This window comes from Dermacentor andersoni, chromosome 3 (genome assembly GCF_023375885.2).
Source record: "Dermacentor andersoni chromosome 3, qqDerAnde1_hic_scaffold, whole genome shotgun sequence".
Taxonomy (NCBI): Eukaryota; Metazoa; Arthropoda; class Arachnida; order Ixodida; family Ixodidae; genus Dermacentor; species Dermacentor andersoni.
The window spans coordinates 90,088,967-90,108,789 of NC_092816.1; the positions used below are offsets into that span (position 1 = coordinate 90,088,967).

At 48.3% G+C, this 19,823-nt stretch overlaps 1 protein-coding gene across 4 annotated transcripts in view; it reads left to right on the top strand.

Annotated features, from left to right (window-relative positions):
* Positions 1-19,823, top strand: part of LOC126542456 (uncharacterized) — a 581,200-nt gene that overhangs the window by 150,175 nt on the left and 411,202 nt on the right. The window contains exon 1 of one of the 4 annotated variants that reach the window (XM_072287251.1): positions 2,310-4,302. The exons of 2 other annotated variants lie outside the window; for them this stretch is intronic. In XM_072287251.1, the coding sequence (XP_072143352.1) occupies positions 3,631-4,302 (672 nt within the window). In that variant the 5' untranslated portion in view covers positions 2,310-3,630. Of the gene's footprint in view, positions 1-2,309; positions 4,303-19,823 lie in introns of those variants that run through there. One more of the 4 variants, XM_050189530.3, reaches the window with a different exon arrangement.

Below are 19,823 nucleotides of genomic sequence, written 5' to 3' on the forward strand. Positions count from 1 at the left end.
ACGTAAAGGTGTGTCATTGTATTCAAGCAGTGCCTCAGACAAAGACCGATGACCTTACATCAGTCGATGCCCGGAGTATCGCTTTATTTATTAGCTTCCACAGTATACATTGCCCTTATCGCCGTCCAAACGTGGGAACAGTCTATACAGCTGTCTCTCGGCGGCACCTGTTGTCTCGTGGTGATTTACGGGGACCATATAAAGAAAAGCCGAGGCGAGTCTGTGGACGTTTCGCGGTGATAGCGTCGAGTGCTAAAAACATGTAGCATGCGTCCTTTTTGAAAGTTGGTCGAAGGTCGCGGCCTATGCTAGGCGTCTGAGAGATACACAGGAGCCTTATATCTGCTACGCATAAGGGCTGCAGTACGGTTGAAATCTGAGCACGAAATCGAGCCTGCAATCGAAGCAGACTGCAAAGCCAGCGTCAGCGGCACCGAGTCAATGACAACCGTTGCTGCAATAATTCGAGGTCAAGTGTTTTTTGTTTTGTTTTTCGTATTGTTGAAGGGTGCCGTCGAGGTTACCGTGAAGTATGCAAACGCATGAAACAATATGCGTTTTATTTCTTTTTATCCAGCTCTTTACCTCAATCGTTACCTGCCACTTAACACTGGCGTTTCTCTAATCAGGAGAACTGTGTCGCTGAAATTTGTAATTGCTGGCGCCTGAATCACTTGTTCGGCTTCTTGTGCGAGCAACTGGGCACGGTTGTAAGCACTACAGAACTAATTTTTTTGTTTGTCGTTCAATTGGTATTGGTGGCCGCTGTTAGGAACGGCCTGCAGAGGTGCCGACATGCAAAGTTTTCTCAGCCAGCTGCAGCTGCGAGCATGGTGAGCTGCCCCGAAGAGACCACGAAAGCCTTCACCATCTGCCGCGGTGACTCGTTTCGTAGGGACGACGATGTGCCGCGTCAATGGCCCCTCGGCGCCGCTATGACTAAACGCGATCGGCAGACCAACTATTGTTAGTGAAATCGCCAACGCCTTCACGGTTCGACTGAAGCAGGGGGAATTCCTTGATGGAGATGCTTTGCGGTGCCTTCTCATGAGCCTTTGAAGACACCAGACAATGGACAGCCGAGGCGGCCACTGTACGAGGTCAGATCGGGGATTAAGAGGCCTCTGCTCGGGTCAAGTACCGTGACCACGAGAACCCACTCTCCTCGACGTGGTCAGTAAAACCTGTGTGGAAGTGTGTAACCCTCCCCCTAAAAGGCGGGTTGACTACGATGACGTTGGACGCTACGAATCGGCGGTGAACTGCCGTTTTTCCCTCACCTAGGGATCTAGGGAGGACAGAGTGCTTATAAGCAGCTGTTGTCGGTTGCTTGAGTGTGCTCGTGCTCGTGCTCGACAAGCGGTGTGCTTGGTGCTTGGAGCTTTGTGCTCGTGTGATGTATGCTTCGTCGTGCGTGCTCCATTTGGGAGTCACGCTAGACTGTCGAATGTATCTCCTGTTTTAATGTAAATATGTAAATAAATCCTGTACGCCTAGTTCCTCCCTACGACCTCCAACTCCTACACCGCCTTCTTGAGGGCATTGGCAATCTATAGTGTTTGACTTATCCTCGGCACACAAGGAAATAGTGGCACTTTCGTGCTTTTCCGAGGACGACTTGCCGATGCGAACAAACTTGACTTCGTGGCGCAATCCACGCTGCTGGACACATTCGCCGCCTCCCCCCCTCTCTCTCTCTCTCTCATCTTCCTTTTGTGAATTTTTCTACCTGCCACGTAGCAACAAGACATTTTCCTCCCAGCTTTCTCTCCTTTTCCTCTCTCTTTGACAGTGGTTTCCGAAATAGCCAGCGAAATGCTGTGCTCGTGTAACGCATCGCAGTGAAAGCAAAACAAACACACACACACACGCACGCGTACACGCACGCACACGAATAAAATGTCCGCACAGGCAATATTGTACCGACGATGAAAGACGAAATTAACACAATGCCTTTTTATGCATGCCGTCAGATGAATTGCAATATCAGTGGTGTTATCGTCTGCTCTAGATGCTCATTGATACGGCATTGTTGATTACAGTGGAGCTGCACGTGAGTGTTGTACTAATTCGCCCTCTAGGCTCACATATCTGCTTCGATTTCACGTGTGCTGGCGTTATGGCAGAACTGTGACATACTGCGTTTCGTCGATGATCGCGATGACATTCTATTTGCCTTGCTTCCAAGGTCCTGGTACCACGAACAAAAAACGATCGGAGCATGGCGCTTGAACCCATGCAGCCCAGAAAAGCTGCAAAACGTCAAAGTGTGGTTTTTAGCAACTCGTGGCAGGATAAGCGACAGCGCAATGCAGCATACGACAACGCGCGCTGTGGAGGCTTGATGATATGTCTGACAGCGTCGAATCATTGTGAAATGCTTCGAAAAAGCCACTCGCGGAAATAGACCAATTTGGTCGCTCGAGGCCCTTGCCGGACTCCTGAAGCAGGCCCTGCTGCGAGATCGCGGGAAAGTACTATTACTGTTACCAACCAACGTGTGTTTTTTTAAGCAGACAGACTTCACTATATTAGCTAGAATACACGGTGGTTTAAAGTTCTGGTCACGCATTCAGTGGCTCCGCAACTTCTGACAAGCACTCTACCTGTAAGCATGTGTCCCAGTCAAGAAACAGCATTGGACTGGAAAGATTGGTTGTATTCAGTTCCGCGCAGAGACAACGGCGGACCCTTGTCGTTGGCCGGAGGGCCGAGGAACCTCGTCGTCTAGGAGCTTCAGCTGCGCGGACCGCTTCCCCGGGAATCCGTTCGCCCGGCGTTGATAAGGCCCCGCGTCGCAAAGCGAGCTGGAAAGGAACCGGGCGTCGGCGCGGGTGACGAGGAGGCCGCGCCGCGTGTAGTGTTTCAGCAAAGGCAACGGCGTTCCCTCTAATCTCGTTACCTGGGACACGAATCGCTATCGCCGGCCCGCCTCGTACACCTTCTCGATATTACCTTTGGATTCGCGCTGGCAGCTGCACTGTTGGCATGGTGGTGATTCCGCGCGCCGTCTGCGACACTTTCTTGATCTCGGGACGGCTCTGCTCCTGGGCTTTTGTGGATTAGCGCTTTCGTGCCGCTGTTGCGCGTACGGTGGAAGGGCCGCGGTGGTTTCGTGAGCGGCTGTGGATACCTGTGGTACCGCAGGGGATTTCGACCAATGATTGGTCGTCGTCGTGGGCATCTGGATGTGAACTTCCTTGCTGCTCGGTGCCATTGTGCTGCTATCTTTGTGCGCGAACCCGAAGCGATCTCTCGCTGCAGTGAATTTCGTGTCCCTGGCCGCACGCCACAAACGGCATCGGCTCTCACCAGCTGGCACCTTGTGTCGCGCGCGTTGTCAGTGCTTGTGCCGCGCATCGTTTGATGTGTAGGCACAACCGTATACACACGGTTGTCCTGGTGGCCTTCCGAGACAGCGTGACTTCTGCGGAACTAACCTGCATCGTGCGGCTTTTAGAGATCGGCCGTTGCACAGCGTAGTTTTCTCATCTTTTCCTCACGCTCGGGCTGTTCCCTGCGGTTCTCCAGAAGACAGCGATAGTGAACTGTTTGCACCTGCTCATCGGATTCAAGTGACTGAAGCTCAGGCACCTGTCAATCAAGTACTAAAGCTTCTTGTCCGATCTTATGCGAAAAACTAAGAAGGGAGCTGCTAAAGCGTGCGCACAATGCGAGAAACCTGAAGGCCCGAGCGCTGACCCTTCGGCGGAGCGCAAGCGCCAAGGCTGCGCCGTAATTTCCGGCTCCTTCCCCTCTCGTGGCAAAGGAGCACCGCACTCGAGCTGGAAGTCGTCGGAGTCGTTTGCCTTCGCGTACAAGCCCGAGCAAGCCGCCGGTGGGTTGTGCCCGCTTAGCACGAGCCACGACAGCGTAACGCTGCGTGCCGATTCCGGTTATCGCGCCGGAGCTCCGCTGGCCTTGGGCCAACGGGCCGCGCACAAGCAGCTGACCGCAAGCTCACGGAGGACGAGTGCGTGGGACAGGTTGGCCCTGTCGCTCGTCCCGTCCAAGCGAATAGAGGCGGCGGCCATGCTGCAACGGCGAAAATTTTCGCTCGACTTGGCGATGAGCGAGGAGGACGTGCCCGGCGTGGTAAAGGCACTGGCGAGTGCGTGCGAAATCAGCGGCGGTGTGGCCACCCTTCCTCGCTTGAAGAAGTCGCCGGAGGACCTCACCAAGAGGAGTTGGCTGGACCTTCGGGAGGCGCTCCGGAGGAGGATCTCGAACCGCCTTCGCCGCACTCCTTCGCTGCCCGTCATGGATGGGGGAAGGAGTGCCTCTCTTCCCGATGACGACGACGTAAGTTGCGCTTGTGCTGCTGAGGGTCTGGGTGCGAAAACGTGACGCAGTTCTCTGCAATACGCGCTTCGCTGACTACTTGGATATTCAATTCAATTAACTTTATTTGAACAGTGAAGTGTTGATCTTCACCAAATGGCATGCACACTCTAGTGGCCTCGTTTCTGTTGTTGGTGGTGTTGTTGCATCAAAACACTACGCGGAAGACAAACAACGTTAGCGTTTATTGCTTCATGAATATGGTACAGCGCAGCCACCGGCCTGAAAAAAAAAAAAAGAAACATGCGAAATAGAAGGGACATGACACATGACGTCACCCACTTACTTCAAAGATGAGACCGGCATGCAGACTGCGCACCGTCGTCGATATAGCGTACGTTGCATAACCAGAACAAAAGCTCGCTGCAGGTTCGTGGGTTATCCAGCGTGAATCAGTGTATGAGTCAGGGTAGTTTCTTTTTTTTTTCTTTTGCCGGCTTGAACATAGAAGGCACAGTTTGAGCAGAGTCTCTCAGTAACATTCTACATGGAGTTCTGCGCGTGCCAATCCTAGCAACAGCACTACAGGCGGAGCCAATGTAGATTGAGAGATAGATAAATAGAAACAGAATAAAGCCTGGGAGGTTAACCAAGCGAGACGCCCATTTCCTACCGGGCTCGAGGGGAAAGGGAAAAATATAGCGTGAAATTTTAAAGCTACAGATATCCATATGGGCTTCAGGTGTAAAACTCCTACAAGTTCGGGCAAGTCTGCCAAAGGTCGTGGTACAGGTATCACGTATACCTACACGAACGAGGCCTACAGTTTTCACCGGTAAATTGATCCTTGGTTGCGTTCACCCGCAAAGCTGCCGGCACCGCACGCGCTTAGAATGTAGATTCAGCGTGACCCTAACGTTACCAAACGTAAACTCGGCAATCCCAAACCTTAAGTATCACTATCTACCCAAGCGGTTCCAGTTCTCTGTGGTTTTATGAATAAAACACGGTGTTTTAAGAAGAATAAGTGAAAACAAACACGGCAGTCGAGCGGCGATGACGAGCTCATCTTCTCTCTCGCGTGACAACAGCAACCAGGAACCTTGAGTCGGCGTTCAGTAAACCAACGAGCACTCCCGCGATAAGTGCCTTATAAGTGGATACAGCCCGCTCATCCAAATGCCATCATGCATCCGCGCTACGGAAGTATACTATATTGTCGTTATGTTACCCGTAGTGAAGCGGCTTACAAGCCTTCTCTTATTTGCCAAGTGACAAAGCGTAGAATTGTTTGTTCACCGGACTCGCGACGGAAATACCCAGCGCGCTTCATTATCTCCAATGGCTTCGAGCGTGTCCCGCTGGAGCGCACGCGTCCGTGCTGCGCATGCAAATCTGTTGGTGGCATGTGCGCGCCGTCGTTGCACAAGAACTGATAGCTCCACGGAAAGGTTTGAAGTGCACGGGTTCGAGTGCACCGCCAGAGCCTCAGTCGAATTCCATTGTCGATGGTATTGTCCATTTCCCCTCCTCCTCGTATCTTTGTCTGGCCCATAATTACAAGAAAGTTCTTACGATAGAACTATTTCGTAAGAGCAGATGCCAGTGAGTCGTGATGTTGAACGTGTCATTAGCGAAGGCAAGAAGCTCTTGGACTAAAAGCTCTGTACAAGTGCGCCCTCGGGTGGTCACGTAGAGCATGCGCCAAAACTTCCGATTTCACTTCGATGTCCGATTTTCGTGGGGCTTTCTGCCGCGTTCTGAAACGTGTCTGGTAAGTGCAACTTAGCGACGCGAGGGCGAAATGAAAGGAGGAGGGTGAGGAAGTTGATCAAAATAAGGCGATCCGTTTTCTAACCGTTTCCTGACCAGAGAATCTCTCTCTCTCTCTCTCTCTCTCACATACACACACACACACCACACACACACACACACACACAGAACAGTTTCTGCTGACGCTGTCACACAGTCTGACAAGGCGTTACATAAAGAAGGTCACGGGAAGCTAAGGAGCGGCAATAATTGCCACTTTATATTTATGGCCGCAATGTTGTGCTGCTGTGCACGAAATTGTTCGATGGATTCCTAGCCACCGCTGCAAAAGCGCGGATTGCAGAAACGCTCTTCTATACCATCTCGCTGTACGTCAAAGCCTGGTGAACGCAAGGGGCCCTCCGAACAAGGGGCCCTCCGCTATAGGAGAGCCCCTTGTCAGTTATTCGGAGGACCCCCGAATAATCACTGGACATAAAAAAGTTATAGATAGGGAATGTGCAGAAATTTTCAGGTTGAATTAAAAGTCACTTTCAATCTCCACGGGGAAGTTGGGGGAACCCGAAAGTTTTCAGCTTGCTGACAGCTTTAGTTCAGCAAGAAGCACAATGACTTGCATATTTCAGGCGGTCATTGTGCATACGTAACTTTATTCCAAGCCCGGCCCTTTTGCGTGCGCGGCGAAGAGGTCGCGCTACATTTTACAATGAACTCTCTATGCGCGTTGCTGTATGCACGATTGCAGCCTGCATGCATGCGCCTGTTCGCTTGCCACAGTCTCGTGGCCACGTGTTCTGACGTCGTAAGGGAACCAATGGAAAAGTTGAACTCGATCCCATGCCGCTGCCCTGTTATTTATTAATGGCGGAACCTCTCGGCAATATCGCCGTCGCTATAAGGTCGCGAGCGCTGCTGTGCTTCGATGACGTGCCCACACATCAATACGGCATTAGCTACTTAGTGGGTACGTCGTGAACGATGTGAATACCTTGATGTCGTCATAGGACGGTTGCATTATTTGGCCACATTTTTCGGATTCGTCTGCCATTTCCATAGCTAGTATACGGTTTCTTCGGAAGATGCGCATGGCAGTTGGTTTTCGAGCGAAATTCTGAAGGTTGTATTTGTTTGTTGGTCTTTATATAAATTGTCGGAGCCATTCGAAAGCGTATCTTTGCTTTCTGAGATCACTGTCTGTCGATGGGCGCTCAGGCACTTCGTGTTTGCCAGTTACTCGCCCTCAACATCGCCATGCTGTCCGCGGAATGTTGTCGCGAATAAGATGGTCGGCGAGATCCTGATTCACCGTCACAGTCAGCGAACAAAGACGGGATATATGCTTGTTTCTATTATCTTCTTCTGTTACCTACTTTGGGCGCTTCTGTATCGAAGCAGTAAAATCTGACGATTTGAACCCCCGGCAATGCCCTCCTTTCGCAGCGCCGGACGGGGTATAACTTTCCTGATTACAAGAATACTTTGATATAACAGTTCTCACGAAACAGATAAGATCTGCGCGATAATTATAGGAAATTCTTGAGTATTCCAGAAATGGCCTCTAAAGAGCTTGATTCAATGACGGGCTTTCAGAGAAAGAAAGAGGAAGCAAAGGAAAGGAGAAACAAGAGAGGGTAAACAGAACAGGAAATAGAGAGAGAGAGAGAGAGAAACGGGATGGGAAAGGCAGTGAGGTTAACCGGATGAGATTCTGGTTTGCTAACCTACACTAGGGGAAGGGGAAGGGTAAATTATACATGCAAGAACTCTAGAGTTTTATGAGCGTGTCTAACGAGCAGGGCAGAATTTAGCCCGCTGCCCTGGGAGAACACTGCAAGCCGCCGAGACCAAATTTAGGAAACATTGGTCGTACGCTATGGGAACTCTCTGTGCGAAGTTAAATACGGTTGCATCGAACACAACCTTTATAAAAAATTTCTTATTCAAGTGTTAGAGCTTGTGATATGGCTGCTATCAGTTTTGCTTCCCACTTTCGCAACATAGCTGTAGGTTATAGCATGTTTATATTTAGTTGAAAGGGGATGATGATGATGGTAGTTGTGCAATTTTCGACAAAATTTTACATGGCTCATCGATTTAGAAGCGTTGCAAATAATTACCAAGCCGTCGATTTTCTTTCCCTATTTTCAGGTGTCATAACAAGTTCCGACATGGTTTCAGCGATGTCCTCGGTGAACTAAATAAGATAATTTGTTTATATTTGGCAAATAAAAAGAGCGTGTTATGGGCAATATGTGGATAAACTAATTACGACATTTGCAGTAAATTGCGCATGCAAGCGATCCGAAGCTTTAGGAATGTGTTTTGCGAACAAGGAATTTATCCCATTGGCTTGGGAGAACTTTGACCTCAACCGATATCAAATCTAGTGGAAATTGAGTGAAGGGGAGCGGAAGGGAGGGCACCATGGTAAATGCAATGGCGAAGTAGCATGTATGTTGATGAATAACAGGCTTTTTTAAAGATTCCCAACAAGAAGTGCTCCAAAAGACAGGAAATTATTTTTGATACCCTACACTGGGGGACGGTGGAGGGCCAGCGAGAAAGATAAACATCGTGCAGAAATCATCGACGATGATTTTTCAATGTGAGCTAATTTCATTGCGAGCGAAATGCCTCAAACGGTTCTAGACAGGTATTCGTTGTATTAAAGGAATGACGCGCTTCATGGCGTGTACTTGCTGTCGTGAGAATGTTTAGATTGCGTTTGTTGTTTCCTTGCGCAGCACTGTAGAAAACAGAGCCGTTAGCCAGCACCTCCGCGTGGTTGACAACATGTGCGTCTCGAAGAGCTGTATCAATTGGCGTTCGGCGAAGGACACGACCCGTAAAGCGCCCTTTGCATCTTCGCCTCTGTATCGGTGGCGTAAGCCCGACCATCGACCAGAAAATCAGAAGAAAGATCAAAAGATATATATATATATATATATATATATATATATATAGAGAGAGAGAGAGAGAGAGAGAAAGGGGGCAGTCAGAGCTAGGCACAGACACACAGTCACAGTCAGTAACGATCACCACGCACTACCATAGCACGGGATCACGTGCAGCCCAATGTACACCAAAGTTTCAGTCGATTGTGCAGGTCTCTTGTCCTCGAAGGAACTGTAGCCGCGCTTTCGTCGCCCTCGGCGGTACCTAACAATCCATAGCCACACAAGCGCTGTCAGAGGCGCTCTGGTACCAACTTCGACCACCTTGAGTTCTCTAACGCGCGCCCAAAACACTGCACTCGAGCGTTTCTGCGTTCCGCACCCATCGGAATGTGCTTCCCGCGGTCGGTCGGGAATGGAACCGCGCGACCTTGTGCTTGGCAGTGGAATGCCCTTGCTGCTGAGCTAACTTGGCGACCGCGGCTGGGCGCTAATTAGCTCTACACCTTTGCAGCAGTTCGCTCCTTCAACGTGGCGCGAACAATTTTTGTTGTGAGAGCTCCCTAGAATCGTTTATTCCCCTTCCTTATCCCTATTCGGAGTAGCATGTCAGCGGTCGTAAGCACGCCGACCAAAAGTCTCTGCCTTCCGAGAAAGAGCTTCTCTGTATACCTTCTCTTAAGAGCGCGACATTCCTGGCCTACTTTTTTTCGTTCCCTCTTTCTCTCTCTCTTTCTTTCTTTTCTTTTCTTTTTTTTTTCGTTCGCTGTGAAGGGCCATCACGAGCTCATTTAGGGACGCATACCATATCACTACTCCGTTTCTCCGTACCTGCCCGCCATCAACCCAGCATACCAGACAAAGAAGCAGGAAACTATGCTCGTCTGCGAGAGCAGCCCATACTTCCCAGATTATTGAAGCACCTTTTATAAAGGCATCGCAGGCCGAGAATCAGGCAGGTGCCTCCAAGGGGTGCAATCTCCTTTAAATTTATTAAATAATAATACATAAATGGTCGTCGAGGTTTTACTTTGATGGAGCCGCGATTCAAAGACCGTCCTCCGCGTGGTCTTTCGAAGCTAGATCGCATAAAAATCCGAGCGACGACGCTTTCACTCTCTCAAAACGTGCGATTCTGTCTTTTAGCTTTTCGACGCCATAGGGGTGGCGCCCAAACGAGGGCACCGTAACCAATGAGAGATGATAGGCGATTCCATCGGGCAGGTTGGGTGACGCAAGGTGGCGCCCATTCAGCCACGAACATACTGGAGAAATACTCGCAACGAGATGAGACGCGTGTGCATGCTGCAGGGAAAATCCGGAAGCCACTCAGCGCATCCTAATGAAGTGCGAAGGGATTCACTGAGTGAGACTCGTAGGTAACGTACGTACACCTTACGGAGGCGATTGGATTTCAAGTGGACGGAAGCATCAACCGGTCGTGAGTCGAGATAAGGAGAAGAAACGTTTAGAGTTATTGGTGGGAAAAAAACAGCGAAGGGATCAACACGACCGGATCCGTTACAGGCATAGGTAGCGGCGCGAGGCAGCTGCGTTTTGAGGAAGAAGAAAAAAATTCAGCAAATGTATACAAATCTGCTAGAATGAAAAGCATGTATAGCATACTTGATTGACTCAAGCAGGCTAGGTGACTGTTTGCCACCGCCCTGTTTCGAAGAAGATGCCAATCAACCATCACCATCATCATCATGATAATTGTCGATCTTCCACAACTGATGTATGTTCAGTGCTCATGCGAGCGTTATCCTTTCGGCGGTAGAGATTAACAAGATAAGATTGCAGTCTTATTGAGAAAAGAAAACGCAGGGAAAAGATGGGGACAAATTCGTCGCAGGCTTAGTTAACTTTACAAGGCAACATAGAAATAGGGAAAACGCTATAGTGCAATAGATGTAGTAGGTAGTACTCAGTATTGGAATAGACACAGCTCACGCAGGCCAGGTGATGATCATTGTCGCCACTTCGACTCAAATTGGATGCCATCAGCAATCGTCTATCATCATCTGCAGTAGCACCCAGCACGCACGAGCGACACGCGCTTTCTCTCCTGAGAAACTATAGGCATTTCGACGCATTACTTTAGTGGCCGCGCGAGCAAAAACCGCGAAGCTTGCAGTTTGTGCGCACGTGTTCGTGTGTCACCGTTGTTGTTTTTTTTTTCGCAAGAAAGAAAAGGAAGAAAAAAGCCAAGAAAATATTTAGTGCGGAGCTTCGAGTGATCAAATGCTCGCGTGCCTCGAGTATGACGCACTCGTTATCCACCTAAGCTTTCAACATCATTCGTCCGACCGCGCTGGCTTCGCAGAGCCGGAAACGGCGCGATTATTTATCCTGACGCCCTCTCGGCGGCGGTGCCACCGCCCACGCACTGTCGTCAACGGGCGTTGTGCGGTTACGGCTTGCCGTCAAGCCGCAGTCCCGGCTCCCCTCTCGGATTCCGGCGCTCGCCTTTAGAGCGCGACAACGACAATTGCGCGATACTTGTCGCATATAGCGTTGCGCCATTTTTTCACTTATGCTGCCCTTGGTGGGGAAATCACGTATCTCGCTTCGTTTATGGCGGTGCTTCTTTATCTCTAGTTGACGATGTGGATGTATGCGCGTGAGAGGGCGTTTGTGCGCGAGTGAGAGCGATTGATAAAAGTGATCATCGTCGATTTTGCAGTAGCGAGAATGAATGATAATTTCGTTTGCTACCTGGTGATACGCCGTTATCTATCGTTGATTATTACGAGGATGTAGATGTGCAAGCCAATGAGCCCTTGGATGAAATTTAGCGTAATTAGTAAGCGTAAGTCTATCCCACCCCGCAAAAAGAAATAATCATGGGAGATTGGACTAAATGATAATAAGGACAAGTTGTTTGAAAAAAAAATATTTCGCTTTATGCGAGTAATGTGAAAGTGACTGGGAAGGGTGCATAGGGGGTGCAGTTGGTGATAATGCACTTGTCCTTATTTGTTTAAAGAACACGGCAAACTCAAAGTTATCGTGGCGGGCAGTGTGGATACATCATGTTAATACTACAGCTAGGACTTCTTACATCTACTCTCACTCATGTGGTTCACGAATATGTGAATGAACTGGGCATTTGTGGCTGCCGAGTCATTCTATGCGCAAGTCCTCGTCGCTGCAGTTCGCGTACATATTGTATGTGTCGAAAAAAATTCACGTGCGTAATTATAAGACACATTGTGGGGTTTATTGTTCACCGAGCTTTGTTTTTCGAGCGCTGGCTGTACAGATACATACTGTCCTAGTCACGTATGCGCTATGATGTTCGCGTGTCGCTGACTCAGCGAGCTCTGACAACGCCTATTGTATAGTAGGCCATGCCTAAGTTATTCCTGAGTTAAGTGATTGCTCCGCAAATTCCTCCACCATTCATTTTTCTTCACTATTCATTTTCTTCACTCCACTATTCACTATTCTGTCTGCATGTTTCTTGCCCATTTTTTTCTGTTACTTCTTTTCCTGCATTACTTAGTCGCTGGAGCTTACTTTTGATGTTTGGGAGAAGCGGCCCTTTTTTGGCTTATCTGCTCACGCAGTCTCATTACGTAACAAACAAACAACAATAAAGTGTGTCAAAGTAAACTCAATTAAATGCATCCCTAATAATAACGCTTCACTACATTTAAAGCCGTTCGAAGCTCATATGACCTCCATTATGGTGCGTCGCAGTGCATGGCTTGGCACGCAATGTTCAAAAGTCTGAAGCACAGCAGAGCCGTGCCTGTATTTCTGGGCACTTAATTCGACGTTGTTCGTTCTCTTTAAAGATATGCGTGAAGTGTACACAGTGCCGCTGTTTTATGCCGGATCAAGGACGACGCGCACGTCGCGTCACCGTTAATTAAGCACGCGACGCATTCGTGGGCGACGCTGTGGGGAACTATATTTGGCACGGCGGCCGAAATTTGAAGCCTCGGGATTTATTTTGTAACGGGAGCCAATGACGTTTATACTCTACTTGCGATGAGAGTTTCGAGAACTTCGCTCGCTTCCGGAAGTCTTTCGTAATTCAGCGTTTGTAGGGCCGGTACACATACGAGGCGAAATAAAGCACAGTGTTCCCTGTACGTAGTACATGCGAATGTACCTAGCGAAAAAGACAGACGCACGAAAAGCCACGAAAACGCGGATAATTTTTTTCATCATTCTTTTTTTTTTTTTACGTGGTCCGTTTAGAAGCGTGCAACCTTGACAACTAGCTCAACTGTGGGTCATTCCTCTGTGCCACATTATTATTATTATTATTATTATTATTATTATTATTATTATTATTATTATTATTATTATTATTATTATTATTATTTGAAAACGAATATGTACACTCGACACGAAAGGGAAAGGCGAGGAGAAGGCTGGCAACTGCTACCGGGAGGGGCACAACGCCTGCCTGCTATTCAGAAAGGAGGTTTCTATTCAGGGTTTCTATTTCACTCGTGTTGTGAACCACATGAAGAAAACTATGCTATAGTGTCTTAACGTACCGTTGCGGCTAACGTCACCGTTTCTTATCCCACGTTTTTTTTTTTTTTTTTACGCTCGTTGTGCGTTCGGCGATGTTCTTTGATAACCGTTTCGCGTCGCTTTATGCCAGGCCTCGCATATATTCTAGTTTTACGCCGTCCGAACGAACTGACGAAAACGATTTTTTTTTTTGCTTTTTGCCGGAACCCCTGCGGGCTTTATCGCATCGTTGGTTTTCAGCATGGCTGTCAATAAATTTTCGTAGCGGCGACGCCATAATTGCGAAGCGAGCCGGTGAAAATACAATATAAACAAAGAAAGCAGGCGTTTTACTGCGGCGTCAACAACTAACATGCTGTTGGTGCTATACTAAAGCTTTTGATTCCTTTCAAAACTCTGTTACGCGCTCTTTGGTAAAATAATGCCTTTCAGCTTTCACTCTGCTCGCATGCAAGGTCTGCCGTTAATTAAATAGAGAAGAAGAAAGAAAATGAAACGGCATCGCACTCTTTAAAGTGTAGAGGAGGAAGGTACTGTATATCTTCTCTCTTCTGGATGTTTTCGATGCTTTGCTTGTTTCTTTTTATATCATAGTACATGTGCCCCTTGTTTATCGTGGTCAGGTCCTGCTATTTTTCTTTCTTTGTTTCCAGAGTTCATTATAAGTAATGTTTCGGCCGCTTTTCGCGCTGCAATAAGCATACGCTTCGTTCAGAGGGCGTTAATTAGGTTACTGCGGATGCTTAAAGAAGATTAAAAAAAAAAGGAAAGAACGGTGCACACAGCGGTGCGAAAACAATTAGCGGCGACTGACCTCCTCGCGCAACTGCACCGCTTCCGTTTATTGCACGTCGACTGCCTGCAGTTGATAATGAACGTATTTATTTATTTATTTATTTATTTATTTATTTATTTATTTATTTATATCGCTTCCTACTCGCGAGGAAACTGAGCAGGGCTTGCATAAAACGTGTGCTTCTAATGTTTACGGAAGCGCATGAGTCAGCCTATGCATAAATTTAGGCCAATAGTATTATGCGCAGCACATTGGAGAAACTCATAGGGAGAAATATATCCCACTCTGTTGCTGTTATCGCTGAAGTCCTTTCTTCTGTCATTGTAGCTAAGCACAAAAATGATAATAATGGCCTTCGACCGTCGTATAGATATCTGCTGAAGATTCAAGGGGACGTTTATTCTCACGAGCCTTGGAAGAAAACGGCGGTATACTCAGTGCCTTCGCACATTTCCACTCGGAAGCATTTCGCATTCGACGTATTCTCCTAGAATGCATGGTTAAGTCTATCTGTACTAGCGGACAACTTTCTGTGGCAATGAAAGCAAAACTGGAGGCAAAGCGGGTGCAAGTAAGACAGGTACTAAAGAAAGATGCCGCATTCCCATTCGCGTTTGCTTAAGCTGGCGACAGGAAGCATTACGGTCTTACATAAAAAAAAAAAAAAAAGAAAATTAGACGATATGCGCCACGGAGTGTGTTAAGGCTAACTTTGGTCTTCTTCAGTGTTTTTTTTTCTTCTCTTCCGCGGATGGGCCAAATGCGAAGCCATCGCGCGTGGAAGATATACGCTGACTTAGTATCCCTTTTGTGCAACCGAAAGCGTTGTCATCTCTGCGCGACTTGACGCGGTAAAACATGCGCAGAAGCCCCTCCCATTGCAGCTTACCCTTCGTCGCCACAGAATGTTCTCCACGGATTTGCCTGCCGATGGATTGCAATGCCCACCAATAAGTAGGGCGGTGAATGCAAAGCAAGTACACACCTTTATTTACACGCACGCACGCGCACACAAATGCGCGCGCATGAGGAACACTTATAATGCGCAAATACTTGTGCTTACGACGCACACGCTACGCTTTTTCATTCAAGAACGAAGCGAAAAAAGAAACAGAAGCAATGGCGTGACAAATGCAGCTCGCATTTTTTCGGCGTCGATGCGCAACAAGAATTTAAGCGAGATGAAAGAAAAGAAACGAACGCCATAACACCAGCTTTATTTTTTTTTTTTTCGAGGGAAACTATTCGGAAATGAAACGTTGCAATTCAATGGCACGACCGAAGAATGCGCGCATTGCTTTGATTGTAAACTCAGTTAATGAAACGACCATTTCAGCGAAGGCGGCTCACACGCGTGGTCGTTCAGTCACGTTTCTTTCTGCCGCATTCTTTCCTCGCTTCTCTTCGGCTGGCTTCCTTATTCCCCGCCCGCTTTGCTGCACAGCCATCCGCACGGGGGCTTTGTGTTTCTTCTCAGGTTTCAAGCCCAGCAGCCGCTCGAGCGAGACAATTGGGGCGCTTTAAATCCCGCCTCTTCCTCTCGCGTTTTCATTAGTTCCCGAGCGCAGCACTGAAGGGAACACACACAGTCGTCGAAGAAAGGCAATAAATAGAAGACCCGAAAAAGATGCAGAAGCGAAACGACGCAGCACGAACGATAAGAGCACGATGCCATGTTCCCAGACGGCATCGACAGTTTATTTTCTCACGCTTGCCTTGAATTCGCTTTGGAGGGGGCGCGGGGAGCTACACGCAGAGAGAGAGAGACAGAGAGAGGTGATTGAATGAAGCTGCGACAAGCGAGGAGGGTATTACGGAGGGAAGCCTGAGGATGATGTGCTCCTTTGAGGTTTCCTCTCTGCTTTAAGCTGCCTCCCGGCCCTTTGCCCGCGCGAGCGGCCGTTCATTTGAGAAGGAGAAACGAGAAGAGCGGCGCTAACCTCACTTCTCGACCCCCTCTTCCATCGCCCGAAGCGGTAGTGGCTGCTTCAGTTTGGGCGCAGAGCAAACAAGGCGACGCTACTCGACCTTGATGACCCGTGTCGCTCCTTCCGAATGTCCCGAGGGCCCGAACTATGAGTGTACATAGTTGCATGCAGTGAGTCACTCGGAACCCTGATATCAGGCTGACGTTCTCTGGCGACTGTGAATGGGTTTTCGGAGGAATGAGAATTAGTATTACTGCATGTAATGAATGTTCGTACTGGGATGCACAAGTTTCAAGCGTAGGGGTGTGAAAAGGAATCTTTTCTCGGTTTTAGTTACGTCGCTTCGCTCCCTATCGCAGTTCGGGAGTCTTATCGCTTTTTGGGCAGCACATGTATAAAAATTTTATAATGAACGCCGCCACAGCGTCCGACTTTTCACTCACTCACTCACTCACTCACTCACTCACTCACTCACTCACTCACTCACTCACTCACTCACTCACTCACTCACTCACTCACTCACTCACTCACTCACTCACTCACTCACTCACTCACTCACTCACTCACTCACTCACTCACTCACTCACTCACTTGCCAACGCAGCTCAGCTTTCGACTTGTGATTCTATGTCTTATGCGCTCTTTAGCGATATTTTTTTTTTTTTTACCCTTGGAAATTGCTTTAAGCGACCTAATAGCTTGTCTTCATTTGCTTAGGTAACAATTTTCCCCCTTCCCCGCTACAGAGTAGCCAATCGGAGATATCCTCTGGTTAACCTCCCTTTCTTTCATTTGCCTTTATCTCTCTGTAAGACGCTGCATTCACAGCAATCGCATTTCTCAGTGGACCGTGCTCATATTCTGAACGTCTTCTTTAAGGGAAACAGCTTTCCCAATCATAGTCCACTGAATAGCGAAACTGCGTGAAAGTCGAGGAGATACCGGTCTGAACTTTCCGGTTTTGGTGCCTTTCTCACGAGCAGATATTTCTTCCACACCCTTTGCGAAAATGCACTGAAGGCTTAGGTAGCGGAAAAAAGTTTACAAGTCTGAGAGAAAGTTGCGCGATGAGTTTTGTGCGCAGCTACGCATAATGGGCCAGAACTTTACACAGTACCGGGCGCCCTCATTTGCAATGCAAGCGAGTTCGATCTCCACGGTTTCGTGCTTGGGGCAGTAAGCGCGACCAATTGCTGAGGCCACACGCGTTGAGAAGTGAAACTTCTTTGCACGATGGTTGAATGCGTGTGACTCACGTTCGTAGTCTAGCCGCGCGAATTGTGTGTTTTGCTTCTTCCTTTCTTTCTTTCTTTCTTTCTTTCTTTCTTTCTTTCTTTCTTTCTTTCTTACTTTTTAATTCTGAACTTGGGTGTTCAGTGTGATACGAGCAGAGGTCGACCCTGCTCGCGTAAAGAAAATTTAGGTGGCACCCAGTATCCAGAAGTATCCAGTCTGCCGTGTCATTTTGAGCTACGTTAGGTTAAGGTTAGGCTGACGCGACGCTGTAGAAGTCGAAGCAGGGAGTTACCTTGCCTAATGGATTTCCGCACTGAAACCAGGGAGCAAAGTAAATAACCCGCGCGGCTACGGGGTACGTGCGTACAACTAACGTTCCAGTATCGCCCTTTATTTATTTATTTTTTTCAGCGTAGCAATAGAAAGAGTAGCATATTTCGAGGCGCTGCTCAGAACTACCGCGAGAAGTCCCGGTCGAGCCGCTCTGAAAAACCGAGTCACGTACTTTGACTTGGCGTATGCGATTGAGGGGACCGACGTTTTTAGACTTCGGGACGCCCCGGCCGATGCAAGCCGGATCGTGATGCATTCGCAATGCACAGTTTGCGCGACTTCCGCCGGCAACTGTTTAGTTAAAGCAAGCGTAGGGATGACAGACGCATCGCGGAGCATGGCACGTGACAGCGGCGCCGCATAGATGCTTTCATATTTCGCGCCGTGACCAGATGAAGTTGGCTTGGAGCGGCGTCGATTTTTTTGTCGGCCAGATCTATCTGAAAAGAGTGCGGCTTGGGCACCGCACGTGCTACAGACGGGAATCAACAGTAGGAACACGCTCGCAAAGTGGGCGCGCTGGATGGGTAATTGGATTCCTCACGTTGAGGCGAGAAACGCAGATTAGAGTTCCGGAAATGTGAAGAAGAAATATGAAGGGTATGGAGTCGGCAGGGGCTGCGCTAATAACGCCGCAGCTTTCAAGGCGGCTTCTTTGCCGCCGTGATGCCGGTGTGTTCGTGGCGAGTTGACGCGTGCCCTACACTCTTGAAATCGCGCCAGCGTCGCTCACTCCTAGTCAGTCGGTGAGCGAATGAATCTTCCCCTCGTCCAAGAAGGGTTGGTTCTGGAAATACGAGACTGCGGGCGAAAGTTGTTTTCTCCGGTGCGCTAAAGGTGACGGAATTCTCAGCCTTTCGAGCGCAGTCGGGAAGCATTTTGGCACCAATACTCCAGTTACCATTTTTGTGTAAGTAATACATTTTTTTTTAGAGCGGGAAATGAGTCCTGAGCTTCACGTTAAGGTGTTCTGTCGCCTCGTGATTTTCTACTGAAGCTGTCGTATTCTTTGAAATCAAGTGGAAGATTAAGGTATAGAGGAGTTGATGTAGCCAGGGAAGACGAAAGTGTTTCGAACCCACTAGCTTAACGTAACGCCCATGGTTTCCTGAATTCATGATGAGGCAGCCTTATGCACAAGCGGCTAAATATGAAGCCTTACTAAGGAATTAACACGGCACGAGTGATGGTATGAAATTTGATATGCGTTATGAAATAAGGCATGTACTTAGCCGTTGGGTTAGAGAGCAAGCGAGGGTAGCCGATGTTCTATAGTTCAGATAAAGGGGAACTAATGAACTTAAGCAAGCTTTTACGCCACAGTTTGGCTGGTACAGCGAGAGATAGAGAGACGAAAGGCGGGGAGGTTAACCAGACGAGAAGATCCGGTTCGCCACTCTACGCTGGGGAGAGAGCGGAGGGGGAGGTAAAGTGATAGGAAAGTAGAGAGAGAGAGAGAGAGAGAGAGAGAGAGAAAGGAAGCACAGATAAACAATCACGGTCTACATTTGAACATTGATGACGTGTTTCCACCTGAGCGTGCACTACGCTGCGCGCACAACAACCATCGCTTGTGAAAATGTCGTTTCCCTGGCAGTAAATCCTTCCTAATAATAAGAACAACAAAAATCTCTTTAAGAGCAGTTAGGAAAGGAAACAATCGTCTAGAATCTCCTTTTGCTTTTATAGTTCCCTGCACTTTGTAGATATACTTACGCGAGGCAACTTGCCTTTGTCACGCTGTTTATTGTCTTGCACATACACAATGTGTTATTTCGTCTCGGCTTTGCTTTCAGAGCATACGGCTACCGAACCGAAGTATAGCGATGTCATGAGTCGCGATAAGGACCAACGCTGATATTAAGTTGAAAGAGATGAATAAACAGCCGATTAAGTGAAAATGAAACATCCACTCAATTGTAGCAATTGCTACAATTGTTCGAGGAACCTTCGAAGAACAGTTGTTCGAGGAACCCGTATGGGTTCTTCGAAAGAAAAGCCTTGTAGTTGAAGAAAAATTCGTCCTGGTCCGGGACTCTAACCTGGGACCACCGCCTTTCCGGCGCAGCCACTCTACCATCTGAGC